At 37.8% G+C, this 24,692-nt stretch overlaps 1 protein-coding gene across 3 annotated transcripts; it reads right to left on the bottom strand.

The window, feature by feature from the left end:
- Positions 1-1,426: 1,426 nt before the first annotated feature.
- baiap2l1a (BAR/IMD domain containing adaptor protein 2 like 1a) lies at positions 1,427-24,523 on the bottom strand. Of its 3 annotated transcripts, none has more exons than XM_028476765.1 (14): positions 24,280-24,523; positions 22,442-22,517; positions 22,249-22,335; positions 14,335-14,396; positions 13,626-13,697; positions 12,665-12,799; positions 10,307-10,459; positions 10,056-10,199; positions 9,445-9,568; positions 9,042-9,255; positions 6,033-6,092; positions 5,797-5,950; positions 2,496-2,536; positions 1,427-2,385 (listed from the first exon to the last, which is right to left on the bottom strand). In XM_028476765.1, the coding sequence occupies exons 1-14, from the start codon at positions 24,328-24,330 to the stop codon at positions 2,313-2,315; spliced, it is 1,446 nt and encodes a 481-aa protein (XP_028332566.1). In that variant the 5' UTR covers positions 24,331-24,523; the 3' UTR covers positions 1,427-2,312. The 3 variants fall into 3 exon arrangements, with proteins under 3 accessions (XP_028332566.1, XP_028332567.1, XP_028332568.1); XM_028476766.1 differs by lacking the exon at positions 24,280-24,523 and adding an exon at positions 22,783-22,820; XM_028476767.1 differs by lacking the exon at positions 2,496-2,536.
- Positions 24,524-24,692: the final 169 nt, after the last annotated feature.

Below are 24,692 nucleotides of genomic sequence, written 5' to 3'. Positions count from 1 at the left end.
GTATATTATTTTGTACACATCATATACATTCATGTGTACGTATTTATATATCTTTGATATGAGTGTGTAAACTGTATATATATAACTGAAAATATATAATATATATATATATATATATATATATATATATATATATATATATATATATATATATATATATATATATATATATAAAACAGAATTTATATTGAATGTATATTTTGAAAATTGTAATATAAGGTAAAATCTTTTTGTGTGATATTATGTATATTATCTTAATATAGTCTATGCCACCTGCATACTTGATAAATAAGGATGCCAAAGTGTGATGAAACCTTTTAAATGTATGTTTAAACATGGCCACTGTCATTCTGTAAAGTTGTTGTGTAATACATGCTTTTATTTTACTCTAACTCTCAACATAATTACATGCTCGGGGAATTATCTACTCAACTCAATAGGAATATAAAAAAAAATGGTGGTTTGTTGTATATTGTGTAACACCCCTCCCCCACAGATACAGTTTGCAGGTTTAAATATCGCAATATTCCAACACGACTAATATACTGTACTGTCCCACCTTTAAAAATAACCATCCTCACCGACCTTTCCATTGTTACATCCGCCCCGACTCCCTCTTCCCTGTTCCCTTCCCTCTCACCTATAGGTGTAACATTGCCCTCTCTTTTTATATTCTCCCTTTAATAAAGTTTTTCTTCCATAGGGAGGGCGGGTGACGGTCACAATTACAGTAAATATACACAATAAAACATGCAATGCTGCCGCTGAAAGATTGCACGACATGTATAGTGTTGACCTTCAACACCATGTGCATGTAAAAAAATCCCAGACTACAATTATGACAATAAAAATTATTAGTTTTATTCAGAAAAAAGGACTACATTGGTCAACAAAGTGGCAAAGCAGGATGAGTTCTCTCACATCCAGTCGGTCTGAAATACCATTAAGTCATTTCATTTCTCACCACGAGTGCACAGTAAAGCAAACATAATGCTCAACGGTTTCCCCTCATAGAATGGTGAATATTTTGTGAATTTTATACAGTGAGTCACTTTATTCAAAGCCTGTGGAGTACACATTGAATTTGCATAATCAACATATTGTGCACAAAAATACATTTGACAAAAGTGTGAATGTGAGGAGTGACACATTTCCCATCTTTCAAAAGGTCATTCATTCTCATTCAGAATGCAATCCAGCTGTCTAATGCAAATCAAAATAATCCTTTGTGCATTTCAAACCAGGCCATCAACAGAATAAACCTCTGTACACATTTTTCATTTAAATACATCACAAAAACTCAGTTGTGTATAAATATATATTTAATGTAAATCAGTGACAAACTGTTCTGCCATTTCCCTTCATAAAACCCTTCGTAATCCTCCTAAAACGCTGTTTCTCACAATGACTCAGACAAAAAAAAAAATAGAATAATATAGAAGTTTATTAAATGTGGACAATTCAGAAGGACAAGCTCAATGTCTGTTTTACTGAGTAGCATCACATCTGCATCACTTTAATATGAACATCTTACAACTGCTTACAAAATGTTAAAGCCACAGTTCACCAAAAAATTAAGGTGTTTTCCATAGTCTCAATCCAAATAACTTGGTTTCTGCTTGTATTAGGTCACTTGGGTTAGCTTGATAGCTTCAAATAAAAAAGTGCAAGCAACAAACAACATAAACGTCTCCACATACGTTGCACAGTTGTGTATGCTTAGTTTTATGTAATTAAATGACAATCTCGGGATAATGGTGCAAATTGCAAAGAACTCTGCTTCATTCAGGCTGTGCTTATTTGCCTTTATTTTTTATTTTTAAAAAGAAAAAAGATGGTAAGAAAATAAGTCTGCACAACAACTGCAGATTTAGTAAACAACATACCTGCATTTTGATTGACTCCATGATTTCAGTTTTAAAAAAAATGAATTCATGCAAAGCAAAGTGGTTTATCTCTGATAGCAGCTTCACAGATGAAACCTAGTGTTTAATTCACTAAAGCGCTACGTGAAGAGCCATGGCAGTTCAACTCTACACTTTGTACTACCACAACTTTACGGAAACAGAACAACTTTTTTGAGAAACGCAATATATTTTCCATGTGCAGTCAAAGGAGCTGTGTGTGGTTTCCTTTGGATACACACTGGCACACCCTTGATTAAAGCTGAGTAGTTCTGAGAGAGGCAAGAAGGCTGATGAGAAGTCCAGATGGGGAAATAATTCTGCATGTGTGTGTGTCTTCTGTTTTATGATGTCCCAGAATGCAGCAGTAAAAAAAAATAAAATAAGTTGTTGTCTCTGGTAGTTGAGTTAGATTTTTGGTGCTGATCGATCATTTGTGACGGTCGGTCTCAACTTGACTGTTGAGAAAGGGTTTCCCCCTCTGCAGAGAAAAAAAAAGTATATTATTAAAGTACAGCCCATGATGAGGTGGTGCTTCAATCGCCTTCAAATGCTTACACGACCCAATGTTAGTTATGTTAGGACACTCACCCAAGAAAAGGAGCCTTTGCTGTCCCATTGACTAAAGAAACCTGTAGACAAAAACACACAAGAATAGACCCTTGAAGAGCCAGTGGACGAAGAGACATAACACACCACATTAAACACACACACCCCAACACACTAAAAACTCCCTGCAGCTGGGAGGAAAGTCTGAGCTGCTCGACGGGTTTGATAAGATTTCTCCTTCGTGATCTCCACGCAGCTCTGACAGACACTTACACTTTGACCTCAGAACTCAGAGAGTCTGGAATCTTGACAATCTTGAAAGGCTAGTGAAGTGACACACACTGTTTTGTGTCTCACATCTAAGGACTATAATATTCTTATCGACAGTGCACAGCTGAGTGAGCACAGAGACGATAGCAGTGGAGAACATGAGGTATGAGCCCTCAGGGTGCAGTACACTGGGGCCATGTTTACTCTAAATACCATAAGACTAAGATAAACCCGTATTTATCTAATAAATATCACAGAAGAGCTTAAGTTTTACTTTTCTTCACTTTTTGATTAAATACCTAAAAAAGATCTCGCCTGTAATCTGTTGGACAGATTACCACAATATCAAAAACTACATTTTCTTTTTACATGAATTTCTTTTTTGATGATGCATTGATGATGCAAAAAGCAGAGCTGTTATTCTATATACTACTCTAGATTATCTACAGTCCTCATCAAGATTTATTCCATAGTAAATATTAGGGTTTAGGTACATTCGGTGACAAAAAGGTTCACAAAACTACATCAATAGTCCAACAAAGCCACATAGTTGTTATGCATTAGCAAAATCCAGATAGGGATAGGAAAAGGTGAAAGTGCGTGATTAGGTATTAGTCAGAAAAAAATCCCTTCCCAACTTCTCATCATGTCAGACACATAATTGCAGTGCAGTTAGATAAAAACATAATAAACCATTTGTTAAACCAACCAGTGTTCATTTATACCAAAACAATGTATTTGGTCTATTTAAGCTGTGCTTTATATCATTTAATAAATTCACAAACTCTTAATTTACAAAAACAATAGTATCTTTGATTGACTCCAGTAATTCTGTACTCCAGTCTAATTTTAGAGAGTTACGAACAAGATGCAGATGAAGAATAAGATAACTTGACTATGCTTGTCTCCCTTTGAGATGCTTGAGATCAGCAATGCAATAGAAAAGTGGACACTGGACAGCTGTCAGCATGGTGATGGAGAACCTTAATAATGGTCACTTTACTAAAACAATTCTCTAAATTCCCCACAACATGTCCTGCCCTTAAACAACATGGCAATTGGAGATCATTTCACATAGGTGATCAGTTGTGACGCAAGCTCATGATCTAATAACATCAATAGTGTGCAGACAAACTCCCCTACGGTATTGAAGCTCCTTTGAAGGCTGCTGACAGGGGCTGGGATAAAGCAATCTATTCATACAGAGGAGTATTATCCATCTCACCTTTAGGGACAGAAATCTCCAGGGCTTCACCCATTTTAGACACATTTTTCTTCATGGTGCTGGCAAGGCACACGATGAGATATATTCTGTCTGACAAAAACAATACCTCGACACCAACTGCCAAAAGGCAGTAGTACCAGGTTGCATCAAACACAATCATCTGGGAGCGAATCCAACTGTCAAACAAGATAAATCTGATGCTTTTTTTTCTTAGAAATAAAAGAAAGCATCATTGTTTCTGTCAAACACCAAGCTCACAACTTTGCCAAACAGATCTGACACATTCTAATCCACATCCAGAACTTGGAGGGAAGAATCTATGTTTATATTTAGGTTCTACTTCAGAAACACACAGTAGTTTTTGCCGTCTCATCAAGCATGCATCAAGTCGTGTTAACCTCTGATGACATACGCAGGAAAAAAAGAAAGAAAAACTACCCACAGAAATTGGCAAATCTAGGGTATTTATCAGGTATTTCAGGGTTATAGATGTAGTGAGAAGTAGGTAGATGTTCATTTCACTGGCCAACCACCTGTACTTATTCTGGGATTCAACCTAATTCATGCAGAATATCTTAACTAGGCCATCAACATCACCAGCACAATATCTTATCCTCATTGATCAGTTAGAAATCAAGAGGTTGTTGTTTTCTTCTTTTTAACAGAAGATGTTAATCTTGTTATTTTGTCACAAACCTCTTAGACTCACATACACACCAAATACACACACTCCCATTAGATTATATTCAAACATCTTAACTCAGGTAAGTGAAGTCCTCAGGCTTAAAACGTCTGACTCAGCCTCCAGACCTAACAGGAATGCATTATTTTAAAAAGAAAAAAAAATGTAAGCATTTTTCCAGTTTCTTCCGATGCTCATTTGTGAGGTTCAAAGGCTTCAAAGTCGGGAAACTTTAAAGATGAAAAGCTTTTCAGAGCACAATCATCTATTAGTGGAGTTAATTTTCCAGTGTAGCCCTGAGGCAGCAGATACAAAGAACAGGACAGAGAGTCTAACACATTCAGGGCAGAAACAACCGCAGCACAGTAAAGTGAGGTGTGCCCCGGCTTGTCGGCTGGCCGAGCAGACACTAGTTCATTCTCAATCAGTCGACACAAATTTAATTGTGTCTGCACCCTTTTGTCCTCTGTGCTTCTCTCTCTTTCCTCACTGCACTGCCTCGAACAAAACCTGAAAATATAAGTTAGCAACAATCTGCTCTATGTGCTCTATGTTACACTTCTCTCTAACTGGAAGCTTATTTTTTGTCTCAGCTTGGATATGAAAACCAGATAGTTAAATAAAGAACATTTCCTTGACGTGTTATAGAAATCAAGGAAGTGTTTCTGATTTGGTTCCAGTTACAGGGTGTGGAGTTGTCGATAAAACATTATTAGTCAGACTAAAAGCTTCACCGCTGTGATGGCTTGTTGTCATACAGGTGTGGTGTGTATGGAGACTATAAAAAGAGACAGACAGGATGGAAACTAAAACAGGTCTGTCCCATCTACAGCTTTCAATTGCTGAACAATAGGGGGTGTAAATTCATACCCGATATTGGGCACCTTGTCAAATCATTTACTAGATCTAATGATCCCTTATGGGTGCAACTTCTGTATTGTGTTACCAAGACAACAGCTAATGCTAATCATTAACACGAAACTGGCCGCCCAAAGATAAAGGACGACAATGGTCCAGTTTTTTCAATCAAGTTTTCAACCAGCCAGAGATGCATGCAAACAAGGAAACCAATCAAACCATGGGGAGACGCATAACTAACTATGCTGTACAGTTAGTAAGGCTTAAATGACATTGTGTGTTAGTCTGTTTAATCACTGAGTACCAACCATGTTTTTGGGTGACGTTGTGGATTGGAGCACGGGGCTTGTTGGCGTGTCATCATCACTGTAGAGTGGTGGAGGCAGCAGTACAGGCTCCGCCTCGTACACCGGCTCTGACAAACTGACCACACTCGGGCTGTGCACCGGCATCCCCGGATTACTATCCATTTGTACGAGATAAAAACGTAACCGTCAGACACAAGCACTTTGCATCAAGTGGTGTTGCCGCATTGCTTTCTTACCTATTTGTTATTACTGGATCGGTGTGAGGTCGGCAGTAGGATGAGGGAAACCAGCCTCGCCTGATAACAGAAACAACACCAGCAGAAGTATTAAAGAGTGAATGTCATTGGTTCTTTTTCACTCATGTAATCCTTACTGAGCACAGTGGTAACAGGAAAGGTTACTAAAATAATTACTATGCAAGAACAAAGTCACTACAGAGTAAAAGATTTTCAGATTTAAAAAATCATGAACAATTTCCATATAACGACAATAATAAAGACAGTTGCTATGCAAATAGCTAACATACTATTCACTCAATGATAGGCCTGTAGATAAGGTCAACATGACCTGCTACTAAAGTTCAAACCGAGCCTAAAAGGGAGGAAAAAAGTCATTAACAAATACTTCAGGATGAAGTGTGGAACCATCCAACATCCATCCATTTTCTAACCCGCTTGCTCTTTTTTCAGAGTCACAGGGGTCTGCTGGTGCCTATCCCAGCTTTTTCTGGGTGTTAGGCACGGGTACACCCTGGACAGGGCGCCAGTCCATTGCAGGGCAACACACACACACACAACTCAAACTCCCATTCACTCCTACGGTCAATCTAGAAACTCCAATCAACTTAAGAGCCATATTTTTTGATGGTGGGAGTACCTGAAGAAAACCAACGCAAGCACAGGGAGAACATACAAACTCCACACAGAAAGGATCCAAGTTCTTCTTGCTGTGAGGCAGATGCGCTAACCACTACGCTACCATGCGCCCTGGATATTGAACATTTCAAACTAAATCTACTTGGACTTTAACATTAGCTATCTTTATAATCATCCAAAACAAATACATATCAAGTTAGCGACTATGGGGCAATATGCTTTGTTGATGTGAGAAGTCAGAGGAGAACGACTGGGCTAGAGTTAAAAGGCAATAGGTCAAAAGTAAGCTCAAAACGTTGTAGATTTAGGGGCTAAAGCAGTGGTTGCAACACATTGTTGATCACTAAAAACAACAGGGAATCGAGGATGTAGTCGACAGAAAATGGGAGAAACTCTCACTGATTTTGGAATACCAAGGTAAGGCTTGATTTCTTGTTGATCTGCTGCCTGTTCAATGAGCATCTTATTCAAATAATCGTAGCGCTCGTGTAAAGGTGTGGTAGGTCTTTCTAGCTAAATATGCATCAACTGTTGGTGTCACATATTGAAGTGCAATGTTAGTGTGCGTGATGGACAGATAGATTTTTCCTCACCAAGACTCTGAAATTGCCTCAAAGTCCCGTCTGAAAATAAGCACATCAGACAAAGGGCATGGATTTGTTGCTAAGAAACAGACTGCACTGTGAATTATGTTGTCCATGTCGTCCGCATGCCGTCCTGAGTAAATTAAAACCACTTCGTTTTGAAAGGCTTTTTAGTGACTAAGAACAAGAGCGCTGAGCAAAATCTGATACCAAAAGAATGTATTTTACCAGTATATATATTAGAAACAGTCATAGTTGTTTTCAACTGAATGCATATGATGATGATTAGAAAAATTCATTGAAATAACGTGACATTTTCTAATATTCAAACGCACAAGCTACTGGCATTTATTCAAGAAAATTATAACACATTTCACATAACCCATAAAAATTGTAATTCTAATTCTAAGGCCTAATGGATTTGATTATAATTACCTATACAAATATCATTCTAGGGATCTACACTGCTATAGTTGGATACAATACAGATCTATAAACCTGCTGTAGATATAGTTTCAGATGGAAATATCTGTGCAACACAGACACCAACAGTTGACAGGTACAGAGTTTGTCTTGAAGAATGTTAAGCAGAGGTAATAAATCTGAGTGTTTAAAAAAAAGGGTGTGATTGCTCCTGGACAGCTTTTTTAATTACCAACATGACATATTATTTTTCCTCACCCACTATATTGAGTCAGGAGAAAGTAAAATTAAGAATTTATCACTTTTTGAATGAAGCAGAGATGACCAGATGTCTATGGATGGTGAGCAGTTGGCTGTCTTACATGTGTGGGAGAGGCAGCAAAGAGAAGGGAGAGCTGTGGCTTTGCAAATGACACGTAGAGCATACCTGAAATACTATGTTTCCTTGGCATGATGCACTTCCACAGTAAAACGTTTTAGAACACACGTGAAACCAGTACTGTCACCTAAGCTATGTGGAGAATGCCTGAGAGCCTGTGCTGTGCATAGCTGCTAGAATGAAAGTACATTTCCCTTTGTGGGTGTGCCTACAGTTGTATTGAAATTACATTTGAATCAAGTACAAACACATATTCTCTGGAGAGTTGGATCGATGGTCGGTTATGTAAGAATTAGCTAATTTGAAATGGGAAATCATCACAGACACAATATTACAAATTGAATGGGATTGGTTACGTGTTGAACATAATTGCAGCAATTGCCTCTACTCAAAGGTTTTTGATGACAGCCATCTTCGGTGGGGGTCATTAAAAATCTGTAGTGCAGCAGCATCATGGAACTCAGTTTTACTCTCTTTAAAAAAGGACGACTAACAGTGTTTACTAAAATGTGAAAGCATTTCATTTTTACCATGTGAAAGTTTGGTCATTATGAATAAAAGCAATGTAAAGGTTTCTATCGATGACGTAAACGTCCTTTCAGTAACGCATTAACACACATTGTTGCGCTAACCCTCAGCTACATACTGTAATTACCCAAACACAGCAGGAATCCTAAACCTCGGACTAAAAAACTATTTAAATCCACCTTGTGAAAATGTTAACATCTTGTATTCACATAATAACTTTCTTTTTTAAAAGGCTTAGTGGTTCCACTTTGATTTCATGCCAAAGAAACAGTGATTACTGTAACTATCTGAACTTTGGACTGAAGATGAAACATTATTTCAGAATAATATATTTGATACTTAACTTATATCCTTTAAAATCTGGATTGACTTGCAAAAAATACACTAAAGGGCAAATCATTTGTCCCTTGAAAATCATCTTTGACTCAAAGCATAACTTAATAACTTCCGACTCACTGCCGTGTCTTATCCAGCTCTCCATACAGCCAGCCGTCCTTCTCCTCCTGGATGAGTACACTGATGATATCGCCATCGTCAAAGCTGAGCAGTGTGTCATTGTTGCCCGCTGTGTGGGGGAAAATGGTAATAACCCTGGTCTTCTTTCCCATGTTGAGCCCAGACGACTGTGATGCTGACCGGGACAAGTTGCCCTCACCAAGACTGCCGTGGTCTGGAAGCAGAAAAAGCAGGATATGCATTGGTAACAATAGAAATAACACAAATATGTATAACTAGATAGATGTAAAGTCTGTTCATCTCAAAGACATGGAAGTAAAAAAGAAAGAAAGTAAGAAAAAAAAAAAAAAAAAAAAAAAAAAAAAAAGAGTATAATGATGTATTTGATGATGATCTGTCATACCTGAGTTGTGGTCTGAAGATGAGTTGAGTGGAGACCTGGGCTCTGGGTTAAACATGTTGGCAAGTGGACTGATTTGAGCTTTAAGAGGCGGTGCAGGAGGAGGCACCATGGAAACCATGTTGTTCTGGAAGGTAACAGAAAATACAAACTGATCTTAAAAATCCTAACAATCAGAAAATCTCTTTTAGTGTGAAATGAAACACACGGGATTCTTCAGGGAAACAAGAACAAAAACCAAAGCTGCTGCATTAAAGCAGTCAAGAGAAATGTAGGATTTCCCTGAGTTGACAGTTGCCAATAAGGCCTTCACACACATCACACATACTCACCATCTGATAACACATATCTGAACTTCAGCCAGATAACATACAAATAACAACAGCACAAGACAAAGCAGCTTTTTTCTGAAAGCTTTGTAATGGTTATGTTATTTCATCAGTTTCAATTTAAAGCTCTAAAGTTTTGATCAGATCAGTCGATTGGATTAGAAGATCAATGCTAACGAATTCCTTATGAAGAATACACTTTTCACCTCTCTGTGGTTTACACTTGGTTGTTTTTGTTGTAAGTCTTGATGTAAGGTGAACACAGATCATTGAGTGGAGACTGACCCTGTGGTTGTGTTCAACCTTTGGAGATGGTTCTGGAGTGGTAGACAGCTCTTCTATCATGGTCAACACAGAGTCTGGCACATTGCTGATGTCGCTGCACTTTTCCTGCCAGCTAGGCAGCCTCAGGGACAGCACCTCTTTGGCCTAAAGATGGCAGGTGGTTAAAGCGAACGGGGGGGGGAGGTTAGCGGTCCACAACGCAGGAAAGCTGTGACATGTCATCCAGATTGTCTGACTCTGTCCCCACTCACCTTCTCATGAAAGTTGCAGGTTTGATAAGAGAACATGCAGTGTTTGTCTGCCAGAAAACAGAAGCGCCTCTTCTCCTCCAGCAGAGCCTCTTTAAAGCCGTCAGCCATGAACTTCTGCATGTCCATCTGACGAGTCGAGATGGTCTCCAAATACTGCAGATAGCATCGGATAACAAGATTTGTGTTGAGATATACCAGAAAATACAATGTTCTTCTTATTTAACACTATCCTAACGCTTTGTCTAAAATGTATTTGTATTTCTTATTGAAAATATGATTAAAGTTCTAGTTCTGGACACACAAAGTAATCGCCGACGTTCTTAACACCTGTTCCAAATCAGACACAGATTCTTTGTGATTTGTTTTAAACATTGGTTTCCATGCAGTGACTGAATAGTCCTCTGGCATTGTGTTCATTATTATGTGCTAATTTTATCAATGCAATAATAAAATAAAACTTAGGACAACGCAGAGGTCACTGTGTTGTGTTTTGTCTGTGTTTCTTGACAACGGATAAGAAAACTGTTTGAAGTCTTAAATGCCTTTCTGTTAAAGCTGAACTGAATCATAAATAAAGGTTGTAATCAACTATTGTCTGTGCTGAAGTTTATTTGTGTGAATATTATGAACCCTTTGTTAACCAGATTGCTGTAAGACACACCTTTCTCAGTTAGAGAGAGGGAGAGAGAGAGAGAGAGACTTTTGTGCAGACAGACAAGTCGATATAACATGAGGCACATACAGTAAAAGGCTTCTTCTCTCCAACCCTTTATTTCACTCCCACTTTCAAACTCTCTTGCTCTCCTCATGGTAACGTATCCAGTCTCTAGTTGCTCTGTCGAAGACATTTCTTTCTTGTCCGATCTCATTCCTCCTGCCTGTCCCTCTCTCTCATTCACTGAATTAAAGCTCCTAATGTTCACCATAAGTAGGTTTTTATTTGCCTGAAGAGTGGCAACACCAACACACTTTTTTAAAGAACTGAGAGTCTTCCTGTTGTAGCCGATGGGGTGTCATGTTTAAATGTGAAGGAACACAATATTTCTCTGTGTTGCAGCTTCATCTTAGAAACTGGATCAATGGTCCCAGTTATGAGAACTCATTCAAAAGTAGTCTTTAAAATAATGTGCTGATAAAGTGTAATGAAGAACAAGAGGCTAAATTAATGGATGGAGAAAACAAAGATCTCAATGATTTGTTGACTTTTTCCATTGACCGTGAAAATCACACAGTGAGAATCTGGCTTCTGGTAATCATAGTGAGATTCAAAGATTTGGAGATTTAAAAAAAAAAATGCAGTTTTAGTTTGGTTTATTGTTTTGTTTTTTCCTCATAAATTCAGTAAAGTGTTTGTTGGCTGTTATAGTGTCAAAAAGCACCGTTTTCTATAAACCTACATTATCTTTGCTATAAAATGGCCCATATTTTCATTTATTGGTAGTGAAGTTGATGTCATTTTAATTAAACAATGAGTACTTTAATATATTGCGCTCAGGCCAAGAGTCCTCTTATTTTAAAAATAAAGATATCATCACCTTATCAAAGCAAAAGAAAAAAGTGGTCTTCAGTAAATGTGAGGTGATTATTTTTCATTAAATATATGAGAAAAATGCATTTTGTTGTACTAATGTCTTTGATTGTGATAGTTAATAACTGTCCTGAAAGGTTTTGGTAATATAGTAACACATACCTGACATTTAGCAAAAAGTACATAATACCATTGATGACAAATGATCAGTTACTCTTTAACAATACACTAGAAAGTGAATAATTAAACATCGAACTGTATTAAATATCACACACAAAGCTTTTGAAAGTAAAATATGTGACGCAAAGTGAGAAGGACACTGTTCTCGTCTTTCACTAAATCCATCATCAATCTGGGATATCTCTATCAGTCTTTGTGCTAGATCTGATAATCCTTTTGTTTAATCTGGATCTGCACGGATACATTTGTGCGTCTGCCTTTCATAGAAACAGAGTTTGTAGATGAACACAACAAGAGTCTGCTTAGGGTAGAACACACAGCAAACAAAAACTGCTAAAATCCACGACTCATCTGATGATATCACTACCATGCTAGATCAAATTAACTTTTAATATTATTCAATCAAAAGCTAACTCTGGAGCAACTTCCTCACAGGTACAAAACTCCACTTCCACAGGTTCATCGAGTCATTTCTGTCAATTCTCTCTACCCAATCACACCAGTCGTAAATGTATCACATACAGTTTTTGTCATTCATCAGAGCACAAGAATTCCACCAACACTATGCGCAACATTAAAATTCCAACTCAAACTTTGAGTTTGTTGTTGCAGGCATGAACAATCATGGGTCAACCAGATTTCAGCCTCACCTCATTCTGTTTGATCTCGTACTTGGATGCATGCTTTCCTTGGCTTTTCCTACGCAGCTTCCTCAGGTCCGTCTGGGTTCGGTCCAGGGAGTCCTGCTTCAGCTTGTGCTCTGACTGGTAGCGCTTGAAGGTGGCCTTCAGGTTCAGGTTGAGAAAATGGAGAAATAAGGATGAGCAGATTCCTGTGCTTACTGAATGAACATAACTTCCAAGTGGAAGTCAGACTAACAAAATTACTTCATTATGAATTCTATCTTTTAAAAATTGCATTGTTTTTATTTACTGTGTAAATATTGGAATACATCTTTTTTCCTTGTAACCTAAGGTGCTTACTGCAAGGAGCTATGGACAGATACTTAAATAATTGAGGGCTTGGTTTTATAAATGCTGCATCTTAGTTAACAAAGCTCTTAATTAATAAAGTGCAAAGAAAAAACATTTTCTATTTTACATGTAAGGTGGGGGCACTGGATCACTGGGTTAATGGCATGTAATACTATACACTTGTCAATTATGTGCCGAACACACATAGTGTACATGTACAAATATTTAAATTATAGTATGATGAGTTAAGTTAGGTATAGGGTTAACCTTAAGCCTATATTATGGAAGTTTAGTTGCTATGCTGCAAAGAAGAAGCTGCAAAGAAGATCTTAAATGTTTTGTTTTTGCCGACTTTAATGTTGTTATAAATTTTAAGCTGTTGAATGTTTTCTGTTGCACCTTTTGACCATGTAAAGCACATTGTGTGAGTTGCCCCTTGTGTATGAAATGCGCTTTGTTTTTGCCTTGCCTTGCCAAACTTATGATGTGAGTGGTCACAATAGTATGAGCAAGTGTTATTTTTGACCCTGACTTTTCATCCTGCATGGCACAAAATGTCTATATGTGGATACTACCGACATAATATTACAGAACACAATTTCAGTGTGTGCTTTTTGCTGTTCAAAATGTCACTCACATTCATGTATTTGACATCCATCTCTGTCTTCTTCTCCAGCTCTACAATAGTCTCTCTGTGAAATCTCTTGAACTGCGAAGAGCAAAGACACACACACGCCACATTTTAATTGCCACACACAGTACATCATCCTGCATTGCATTTTCTCTTAAACACAGAGCACAGTTCAGGCACATGACTGCCTGTGGAAAGAGTGGAGTGACCTGGGGGAATGCATGATAATGGATTTCTGAGTGGATGCGATTCCACCCACCAGGGAGGCGTTATCAGGCGTTATCAGATAGTTTAGGTTAAAAATGTACAACATTCGCCCTCATAAAGATAAAATGAAATGACACTGAAGGCGTGTATCGCAAGACTGTATTCATCCTCAAGAACACTTTCAGTCATTTTCGTTCTCTTTCACATGGGGCTCTTTTTAAACCGGTGGCTTGTGACAAGTGAATTATTTTGGATTTTTCTCCATTCGTCAACTCTTCATTTACCTTTTGCTGTACTGGTTTTACACTTTCTAGAATGAAAAGAATGGGTTTAAAACATTACAGAGCCCACATGTCCACAGAGAAGAGTAAGAAATAAACTCACTGCCTATTCGTGTGAAGTATGTAAAGCATTTTTTCACACGTTGTTGCATTAGGAATGAAAGAGACAATGAGTGATAAAACCATATTAGGTGGGGATGGGGAGGAACCAGTGGCGATCTACTTACGTTCTCTTCCAATTCACTATAAACCTTCCTGTGACATTCAGCGATCTCCATCAGTACCACCCCTAGGAAGACAGAAGAAATACCTTTAAACATTAAACTATCTCTGTGTCATCAGTATTTGCTGATATTAAATGAGTCTAAAACCACTAACGCAGGATTGGATTACACCAGTAACAACTTCATGTGTCCACATTTTACACGATACAATTTAAAAACTGAACTCGGTTATGACATCATCAGGGTAGTAAAAACAAAACGATTTCTATCACAACCTTTCTACAACATTACCTTTATCAGTTGGCTTGTCTGCTTGTTCTGACCACATTTATTTCAGTTGGACTACACTCAACTTTTTACAACACAATTGTTTCATGGCACTCATGTTGTTACATTTAATAAGATTTTTTTATTTATTTATTTTAAGAAAAACACAACTCCCTCTCCCCTGTTCCTTTCCTCCTCACCAAGGTGTAACACTGCCCTCTTCTTTATATCTTCTCTCTAATAAAGATTTTCTTACCCTTCCTTAGGGAAGGCTGGTGATGATCACAGTTATGCAATAAAATAAATTAATTCATTTCATTCCAATAAAAAAAAAACATGCATAGCTGTCATAAAAAAGATTGCACTACATGTATTGTTGACTACTGTATATATGTATTTTAAAAAAAATTATTTTACATAAGCAACAATGAAAACCTTCAGCAGAAGCCAGCCTGTATCAGTAAACTGACTCTAATGTACTGCTGTTCAACTTCCATTGAGCACTTTTAAAGGGAACCCCTGCAGACAGCAAGGAATCCACAAGAACCGTGCTAAACCAGTCATCACTGTGGTCTTTGTCAGACTGGATCAAAAGCCTCCACTTCACTGTCTTTAATACATGAACACAAGACTAAATACTCACTTTCTGCCCATTACATGCCAGCCACTCACAGGTGCCGCGGTAAAGAAAACTCATTATTATTATTATGTAGAGCAAAAGCACATCTATTAAAAGCAGATGGACTAATAAGTATAAGTAGCATTTATCTGACTTCTGATATGTTCATGCCTAATGATAAATGTTACATATTTTTAATGGGTATGTCCCGATACAACTTTTTCATTTCCGATATGATACCGATGTTGCAGCCTTGCGTATCGGCCGATACCGATATCAGCATGAATCATACATCCTTTTTTCTCTCTCTCTCTTTTCTTTAATAAAAAATAAATAAATAAATTACTAATTCTGTGTTGTGGAATGTTAGAAAAGGCTTGATCAAGTGATGAACAATAGTCAGCAACAGTAGGTATGAGAAAAACTGACCCATTTATTAATAACCAATTGGTTACATAATTTTTAATCTTCAACATAATATCTACAGTATTCTACAATTGAAAATAAATAAATAAATAAATAAATAGGAAAATTTGAATCTGATATCCGATATTTGTTTTCAGGCTAACGTCGGACCGATATCCGATATCGATATCGGACACCTCTAATTTTTAATATGTTGCTATGCATTCAGCTCACGTTGGAAGTAAAAGAAACTACTTTCTGTGCACTTTTATCCTAAAAATTACAAATATTTCTAACATCATCATTAACATGGTATAACAACCTGAAGAGGTAAAAGCAAATTATCATCGCTTAACCTGCAAACTAAAATAATCAAATATTGCCTTTAAGAGCAATGGCATATGAAAGGTTTAAAAACATTACAATAAGAAAAATTAAATTTACTTTTGTAAAAGATTGTAAAACCCTTAAATGTAAAAACTTTAGGAGAAAAGGAAAACTTTTTTCATCCTGCCTTTGGATTTGCAGCCCCTTTTTTCCAGACAACTTATCTCTTTCCAATATTTGAACACCTGTCAATAAGTAATCTCAATGAAACATTCTGGTATTGTGAGGTCAGATACAGAACAGTCTCCATTCACACAGCCTACAGCTCAGGCGCTGCGGAATATGACAAGAGACAAAGCAAATGAGTCAAAAATGTAAACACAAGTGGACGGTCACAGCTAAGCAGTTTATAGAGCTAACTATCACAATAGAGTGTAATCTAGACTCAAGGTTTACTATGTGACACAATGTTCTGGTGAGAGGGGCAAAAACACATGTAGTGTCTCTTTCTGGACATCATATGTGGACGTGTGAGACGTCACTCAGTGAGGGGGAAGAACAGGCAACAGGTGTTGCACTTTGTGATCTTTAGAAGAAAAATGTGGCCCATGCGAGCACTCACAGCCAACAGAACACCTGACCTTAAACCCAACACCTGGTATTATTAGTGCACACATCCACTCAGTGCAAACAAATGTAATCACTCGCTAATGCATATGTGATACTGTGATAGCGCGCGTGGCATCCAGCTACAACAACATTGCCCTCTGAAGGTCATCAGAACGTACTGGTAAATGCTGCCTTTGTGTACCCATGTGGAGCTGGGGGTGGAGTTGTCACTGGACGTGGGGCTGTTTGTACAGCAGCAACAACAGACTGAACAGCATGGAAAGGCAGCGAGGGTGAGAAATGCCGGCCCGTGCGTGGAGGAGCGGTTCAAAGGGGCTATTGTACACCCGTGGGTTTCACCTTTGGGGTGAAAAAGGGTGTGACAGCTGAGGATAGATCGCTAAAGGAGGTTTCACATCCTACACATGCATAAATGCACAATGCAAATTAAAAAAAAGCATGTAACATACAGATTTTTGTATATATTCAAAGAGCAAAAGATGCACACATTTGTTTCACAATATCACTTACAAGGATATTGTTTTTGTGCTTCTTCAATATCACATACTTAAAGATATTTTCACATTTAATTGCACTATTTTATAGAGGTGTGAATACATTGTGCAACTCTCCTAAATCCTACTGTACTTTGCCTATCTCTCCCAAAGTGACCTGACAAAATAAAAAAAACACTATAACCACACGTGTTGCTTACTCTGTTCAATACAAATGGAAACCAAGAGGCTAAGATCCAATAGCAAATATCTATACATGTTGCAACACAATGAAAATGTCATAACCAGCTTCAGTGAAATATTGAATCTGTCTGCACCCCCGGTGACACTTGCAGCAAAGCCATTGACATTCTTAACAGAAGATGCATTCACAAAAATCCACTGCCAACACAAACCCTGCCTGTTGGGTGGGAAATACAAAGACAAAGGTGAAGTTAATTGCCAGCCCTGTTTCAACATACAGTAAATATGTACACACATTCTCTCCCTATGTTTCCTTTCTTATATCATGGCACAGCGGCCACTAAGCATGACGTTCAGGATGTAATACTGGCACATTCGTCATGAGGACTGAATGGTATCTTAATCAAACATTCCTGCACAGGTGGGGAGGGACTCTGTAGGTAGGTGTTCTTTAGTGAGCACGCCCAGTATGTGACCATAATGATATCACTCTGATTCATGCTGCTTACAGTAAAGTCATAACTCAACCCATTGATACTTTAATCAAAGTAGCAAAAACTCATAAAACAAATGTATGCGATACAGCAAAGTCCACTTTAAGCTCATGGTTAGAAGGCCCTCAAGATATTGCTCAAGGTTGCCCAAATGTGGCAATGCAACTATTTAATGAAGAGCAATTTCATTCTACAACACATTTTACTCATGTAAGCCTATTAACGTTATAATTATAAAAACCATATCACTAATCTTGCCAATAATCATAAAGTGTGTCCCACCTTGCACAAAATTGCCAAATTCCCTTGAAACAGCTATAAAATCAAATCTGACCTAAAATAAGCAAACATTTTCTTGACACTGACACTGATTAGTGATAGGTTTCAAAGACATTTGACTTTAAAGGTGCAGTCAGTAACTTGGAGGAGAGAGTTAGTCAAATTTAACATTAAATTTGAACAAGTACAACTTTCAGATCCCTCTCCGCTGCACTGCCTCCAAAGTCCCTCCCCCCAGAGGAGGCTGAAAGGCCTTCTCTGAAAAGCCACTCCGATGTTGACTCTCGACTTGTCCTGGGCTCTGTCTAATTCTTCCTTTTTAGCTTTTCTTTCTTCTTGCATCCACTTTTTACTCGTTGTCTTTGCCGTGTGAGCTTGACCGAGCATGAGCTGGCTGAGGAGGAAGGGGGCGGGAGCTGTGATCGACAGCTGTCAGACAGTCCACCAACACAATCCTGGCTCTGATTGGTTCTTTTTGCTCAGTCGTGGTGGATTCTAGCACTTTGCAGTAGGAGCAGCAGACGGGACTTAATGAGCCTGGTTTTTTTTTTTACAGATGTAAAAATGTAATGCTGTCTTTACATAGTGAGAGTTTCAGCAAATGTGACCAAAAAAAACTTTTATAAGAGTCAACTATTGCACCTTTAACTTGGACTCTGTATTAGTGTTTCCACAAACTTGATAACATTTGACTTAACCTTTCGCCCTTGCGTTTTTAAATTGAAAATGTAAAAACACTTTGTTGTCGTCACATTGTGAATATGCACACCTTTCAGAAAAGCTAAAGCAATCCTGTCAGGCCAGATGTTTGAATGTCATGAAATCCTTATGCTGTACTCATAAAGATATCCATCCTACAGAGGAAAGGCCTATCCTCAAAAGCTTTCCTACAAACCATTCAGCAATCTCCATTCCCTCTCTGCTTTAAATTCGCGCTCCCTTTCAACAGTGAAAAAAAGGATTCTGACATTGCTATTCTTTCCATGCTGACATTGTAGTTTAATATTCAAATAACAATTACGACAACAGCTTGACAAACAGAGCAGAGAACAGGTGGATGGGTGGGGTTCGTGCTTTTCATTCACGAGGAACAATATCACTCTGTCAACACATGCAGCTTTGGATTCTGCTAATACAACTCCCTGAAGTGTGCAAATCTGAGCTCAGGTGCACAGGAACATTTCCTAAAAATCAAAGCAAAAGGACGAAATATAGTGCAAAAAAAAACCTGATTATTTTAATCATAAGGAAAAGATGACAAGTTGAAAAAGTGGATATAGCAACGCTGCTTTTTCATCCCAACAAAAAGAGACAGGAAAACAAATACAGCCTGAAGCAATAAGAAGCTCCGTCTCCTAACAACATATTGCCGTGCCACCTTACAGTCATTCCTGTTTATCACCTCATATTCAGCTTTATCACAGCCAGGGTTGAACACAGAAACTTCAATCTGCAGCCTGGAAATATACAGTAGCAGCACCCAAATAAAAGCCTCAGATAGCTTTCTGCGAATACCTGCCAGCCACTGTGACGCAGGTGCTTTTTCCACCACACCAGTCATCGAAGAAGAGAAAAAGCAACCTAAAAAAACTCTGCACAGGTGTCTTCATCAGCTACGTACACAGTTTTCTATATATTTTATATTTGGACACTCAAAGTCGCTTTACAGAATTAAGGGATTATTCTTTCACTCCACATTTAGTGGTGGTAAACGACTAGTGTAGCCACAGCTGCCCTGGGGCAAACTGACGGACAAATATCATCAACGAATCCTTAATAAGCAACCATAAATCCTGTAAAATACAGCGTGGTGAGGCAGATGGGGGGGAGGGTTGAAGGGGAAAGGATCAGTGTTTGGAAGACACTCTCTTTGGTGTCTCTGTTTGTTCAATGTGTTTGCTGCTTCTACACACTGCAGTGGGTGAGAGAATTCACACCGTCATGTTGTGTCTATCCCAGACAGTCAGGGAATGACTATGGATTGAGAGTTCAGGAACTCTTGTACTTTTTTACATGAAGCCAAAGTTCAAAATATGTAAACATTACCTAACAGAAATAAGGGGCGCACGTACATTTGGGCATATGCAGGTTCATTGTAGTGTTTGGAGGGCCCGCAGTAAATTGTGCAATGTACTTTCCTTTTATATTTATCATCAGTGAGGTGACATTGGCCACATTTACATGGGAGCTTTAATTCCTCTTTAAACTTGTAAACACTTAATTCCTGATGCTAATTTAATTCCAAATTAAACTTAAATCCGAATTAGGTGGCTGGTTTATTCTGATCTTAATTCTGAATTAAACACTTCCTCTATCTTGTAAACACTTAATTCCTCTTTAAGTTAATTCTAGTCGTTCTGCACATGAGACTTGCCGCAATGACGTGCTGATGAAGACATAATCCAAGATGGCGGCTCAGACTGGAGCTGAGACTAATTAATTTAATCGAGGGTTTTCACCAACGTACCTTTCTGGACAGTAACCTGGATGGACAGAGGCATAAACATTCGGACATTCCCATGGACACACGGAGTTATTACACACACGGACGCACACTTCATTATAAAGTTATTTTTTCACTCAACGTCCTGTGTAGTGGAAGTAGAGCTGCTGTTGCATTACCCGCTGGCTTTGACTGACCAAAGTACGGACTTTCCATGTAAACCTCAATTCGGGAATTACTATTTACATGTAAACACAAATCAGAATACTTTAATTCCGAATGACCTAATTCTGAATTACTAAATCCGAATTAAAAAACATCATGTAACCGTGGCCATTTAAGCTAGGCTGCTGCCTGAGTTTATAAGCCAGGAACACTGATATTGTTGTCTCTTGCTAAAATCAGAGTTGTTTTTATACCTCCAGTAGTGAACAAGGACAATCAGACCCACAGGACAACATAGAGAGAGACGCACACACACACTGACAGATTCTGATTCTGGCCCTCAGTGCTCAAGTAACAAATGACAGATTCTTCTATTTCACTGCAGGTTTATTTAAAACCTGTGAAAATCCCCCCCAAAAGAAAAGTAAAGTAAAACAAAATAAAAACAAATTAAATTAAATTAAAGAGAGGATCCAATGTCTTCCAGAGAACAACACCAAATCATGCAGATAAGACAAAACGCTTTAAAGGATTTTTTTCAAATATTGATTTAAACTAAGTTCATGCTATAAAGGCTGGGCAGTGAGTCTTCATGGATGAAAGATCAATTACCAGTGATTTTACTAAGTAGATAACTTGGTTTGCTTTGTTTATGCTCTCAGGGAATTGTGTTATTCTCACAGTCTGAAAGCAAAAGATGTCTATTTAGGTGAATGGATGGATAGATGGATGGATGGATGGATGGATGGATGGATGGATGGATGGATGGATGGATGGAAAGCAGTAATCACATCAATCACATTAAAACATGTTGTTATTGTTCACAGGTGTCAAATATGCACAGTTTCGCTCTAGGATAATAAAAAAAACTTCGTCGACAAGTAAAGTGAAGAAAAACCTTTCTTTCAAACGAAGACAAACAGCTTTGTATGATATTGAAACATGACATTTTGTACTGTCAAGTGTAGCAAACACTTCCTCATTCCATTATGTACGTTTTCACCAAACATGACAGCCACACCTCATCTCCTACACAGTGACGGGTTTGTGAAAGTCATTTTATGCCGACTGATGCTCCATCCAGTTCTGTTTACAGTGGATGAAATGACAGAGGAGACATTATGTGTGAAGAAGTTAATGCACAGAAGACTGACTGTGCTCGGGAGTCTTTCTCTTAATTAGCTTTTCATTCTAATCACTGTAATCTTTCACATCAATCCAAGCTAATACGATGTCTGTTGTAAGTGTTCTGTATAAAAAGCGACAAAACACTATAGTGAACAGTAATCAACCATCATTAAAACACCCAAAACACTGACTTCAGATCTAGATTATAGGACTAATGGCAAAATTGGCACTGAGTCACCCAATGGATAAAAAAAAAAATAATAAATAAAACAATATTTAATTAGATTTCAATTTATACATTAAAGTGGAGGGTTTGATTTTGCAGATCTACGAAAACACATTTATTAATTATTATTAAAAGCAATATTTTCACATTGTAATTAAATATTCAGCTGTATTACTGGAGCACAGTGCTTTAAATAAAGTGTGACTCCACAGATGTTGCTTCCTGCAGGATCAGACTGGACTTTGATTTCAACTCACCGAGCTCTCTGGAGGCCGGAGACACGATAGCATTCTCACCGATCTTTGACAAGGCATCAAAGTAGACCTTTCCAGACAGAATCATTGCTGTAGAAATGAGATGTGATATCAAGAGTAACATGTGAACAACTGTACGTGAAGAAATAGATGGCATTCTTTTACCTATGCGTGACTGTGGGAGTTGTGTGTTCACCTGTGACGGATTTTTCATAGTTCTTCCCGAGGTTAACCAGGTTCCTTAGGCTTGGGTTGAACTGTTCCATCACATTCTGGGGTAAAAAAATAAAAATACATGTGATATTTGATCATCGAAGCACGGTACTGGTGATTTCGCAGGATAACATGTAATTTTTCAAAGGAACTCTTATCGAAATGGGTGGAGACGGGAAAAAAAATCAGTGTAAACAAGCACAGAAACCAGTCCCAGAAAACAATAAAACGTTCAATCTTTAACTTGAACCATTACGCCTGCTGTGCAACTCCCTCTGAAAGAGCGAAGTCCTTCACAAAGTCAAAGCTATTTGTAGCATTTACCTCACCCATCGATCGCACTTTCTACCTCATTCCCTCTCTCTACGGAAATGTCTCAACAATTAGGTGCAGCTCACCTTCCTGCCTCTGTTCCCCTGGCACACCCTCATTACAACAACGATGGACCTGCTACAGGACTTTACATAAGAGACACACTGAGAGAGAAACTGGGAAACAGGTTCCTAGATTTCTCTTTGTCTAACTCTCAGCTGGAACATTGGAATGTTGTGAACAATAGGTGTGACATTGTATTCAGCTTTGCTTCGTTCTTTGGGTTTAACATTTAACATTAAACTTCACTTTAACCCCAAAAAGTGCCAAACTAGTTCCAGTTCAGAGCGAATACACATACTATTTAGACCTAAAAAAAGACAAGAACAGAGGGGTCAAACTCATTTTAGTTCAGGGGCCAAATACTCAAATGGTCTTCAGTAATTTCAACATTATTGAACATTATTCAACATTATTGTGCCCTAGTTTACACTTCTACGTATACATAAAATACAAAATATGTAATAAACTGACAATAAGTGACAGAAATCAGTTCCAACACATCATTTAAGACCAATTTCTATTGAATTAAAGGAATATTATAGAATATTTTAAGGAAAATGTAAGGTTTTGTAATCATTTTGAGGTTTTTTTCAACAGTTAAAAATGACTGCAATCATGCAATATTAGCAACAGGAATGTTGAGGAGGTTTTTTTTTTTTTTCCAACACAATGATTCATGTTTTCTCTGTCATTTTTACTGTCTCCTGCGGGCCGAACTGGATGCGCCAAAGGGACTGATTTGGCCCCCGGACCATGAGTTTGATAGAAATGGACTAAACCAAAAATGAATGAATAAAAATAAATAAATGAAAGCAGAATGATAATTGTATAACACCTTTTGACCTTTGTGATAAAACACCTTACAAAGTACCTTACTGTGTTTTTTTTAAATATATATCTTTGCAAATATTTACTTTATTATTATTATTATTATTATTATTATTATTATTATTATTTTATTTTATTTTTTAAATAAATACACCTCAGTCTGCTTGACAGCCCTCAATCTGATCTATTCCCCAGTCCAGCTAAGATCAAAACATTTAATAAAATAAAATAAAATAAAATAAAATAAAATAAAATAAAATAAAATAAAATAAAATAAAACAACGTCAAAGCAAGTTTAATGTTCTGATCAAATCACCTGAGGTCTGTTTGTGATCACAACAACTTTATTGATGGAAAAACGTCTTTATCTCATCGTCATATCAGACACACGAGGGGACTTTGACATGACTGTAGTTATCTTTGATTTACAGCACGTGTAATTAATTCAATCACAGGATGTTTTCTCATAAGAAGACTTCCACTCTCTTTGATAATCCCACAGCTGAAGTCACATTATCAATTTTAAATCGTGTGAAATCAAGTTTAAATATCATAATAACAATTTATGAAGATAGTTTGTGGGTTGAGAAAGATAATAATTACTAACACTTAACTTACCTTGTATGTACTCTCAGTGAGCTTGCTCACGTCTTCTGGGGCTCGAGACATGATGACAGGTTGTTGTTTTGTTCCTCCAGTCCAGAAACCAGCAGGAAAAATGGTCCAAACCAGTCAAAGCGACGTTCAGTAATCCTGGTATTTATTTAAAAAAATCAAATAAAACTCCTCCATAGACCAGCGCAGGTCCGTGTTTACAGGCTGACTGTGCGCGAGCAGCTGGAGACACAGCACGAGCCGACTGACTGAGTGACTTCAGCACGAGCTCCTGAGAGAGGGGCGGGGACATACGTCACGCAGACGGGCAGGCGAATGATTATTTAGCGTTAAAAAAAAAACGAACTAAAAGTTAATGAATTAACACAAATGAAAGATATGAATCAATGACTCCAGTGTCCGCTAAACAATAGTGT

The sequence above is a fragment of the Gouania willdenowi genome, chromosome 19 (genome assembly GCF_900634775.1).
Source record: "Gouania willdenowi chromosome 19, fGouWil2.1, whole genome shotgun sequence".
In the NCBI taxonomy this organism is placed as follows: Eukaryota; Metazoa; Chordata; class Actinopteri; order Blenniiformes; family Gobiesocidae; genus Gouania; species Gouania willdenowi.
Note: the sequence above shows the minus strand (reverse complement) of the source record. Positions and strands in the feature narration are given on the sequence as shown.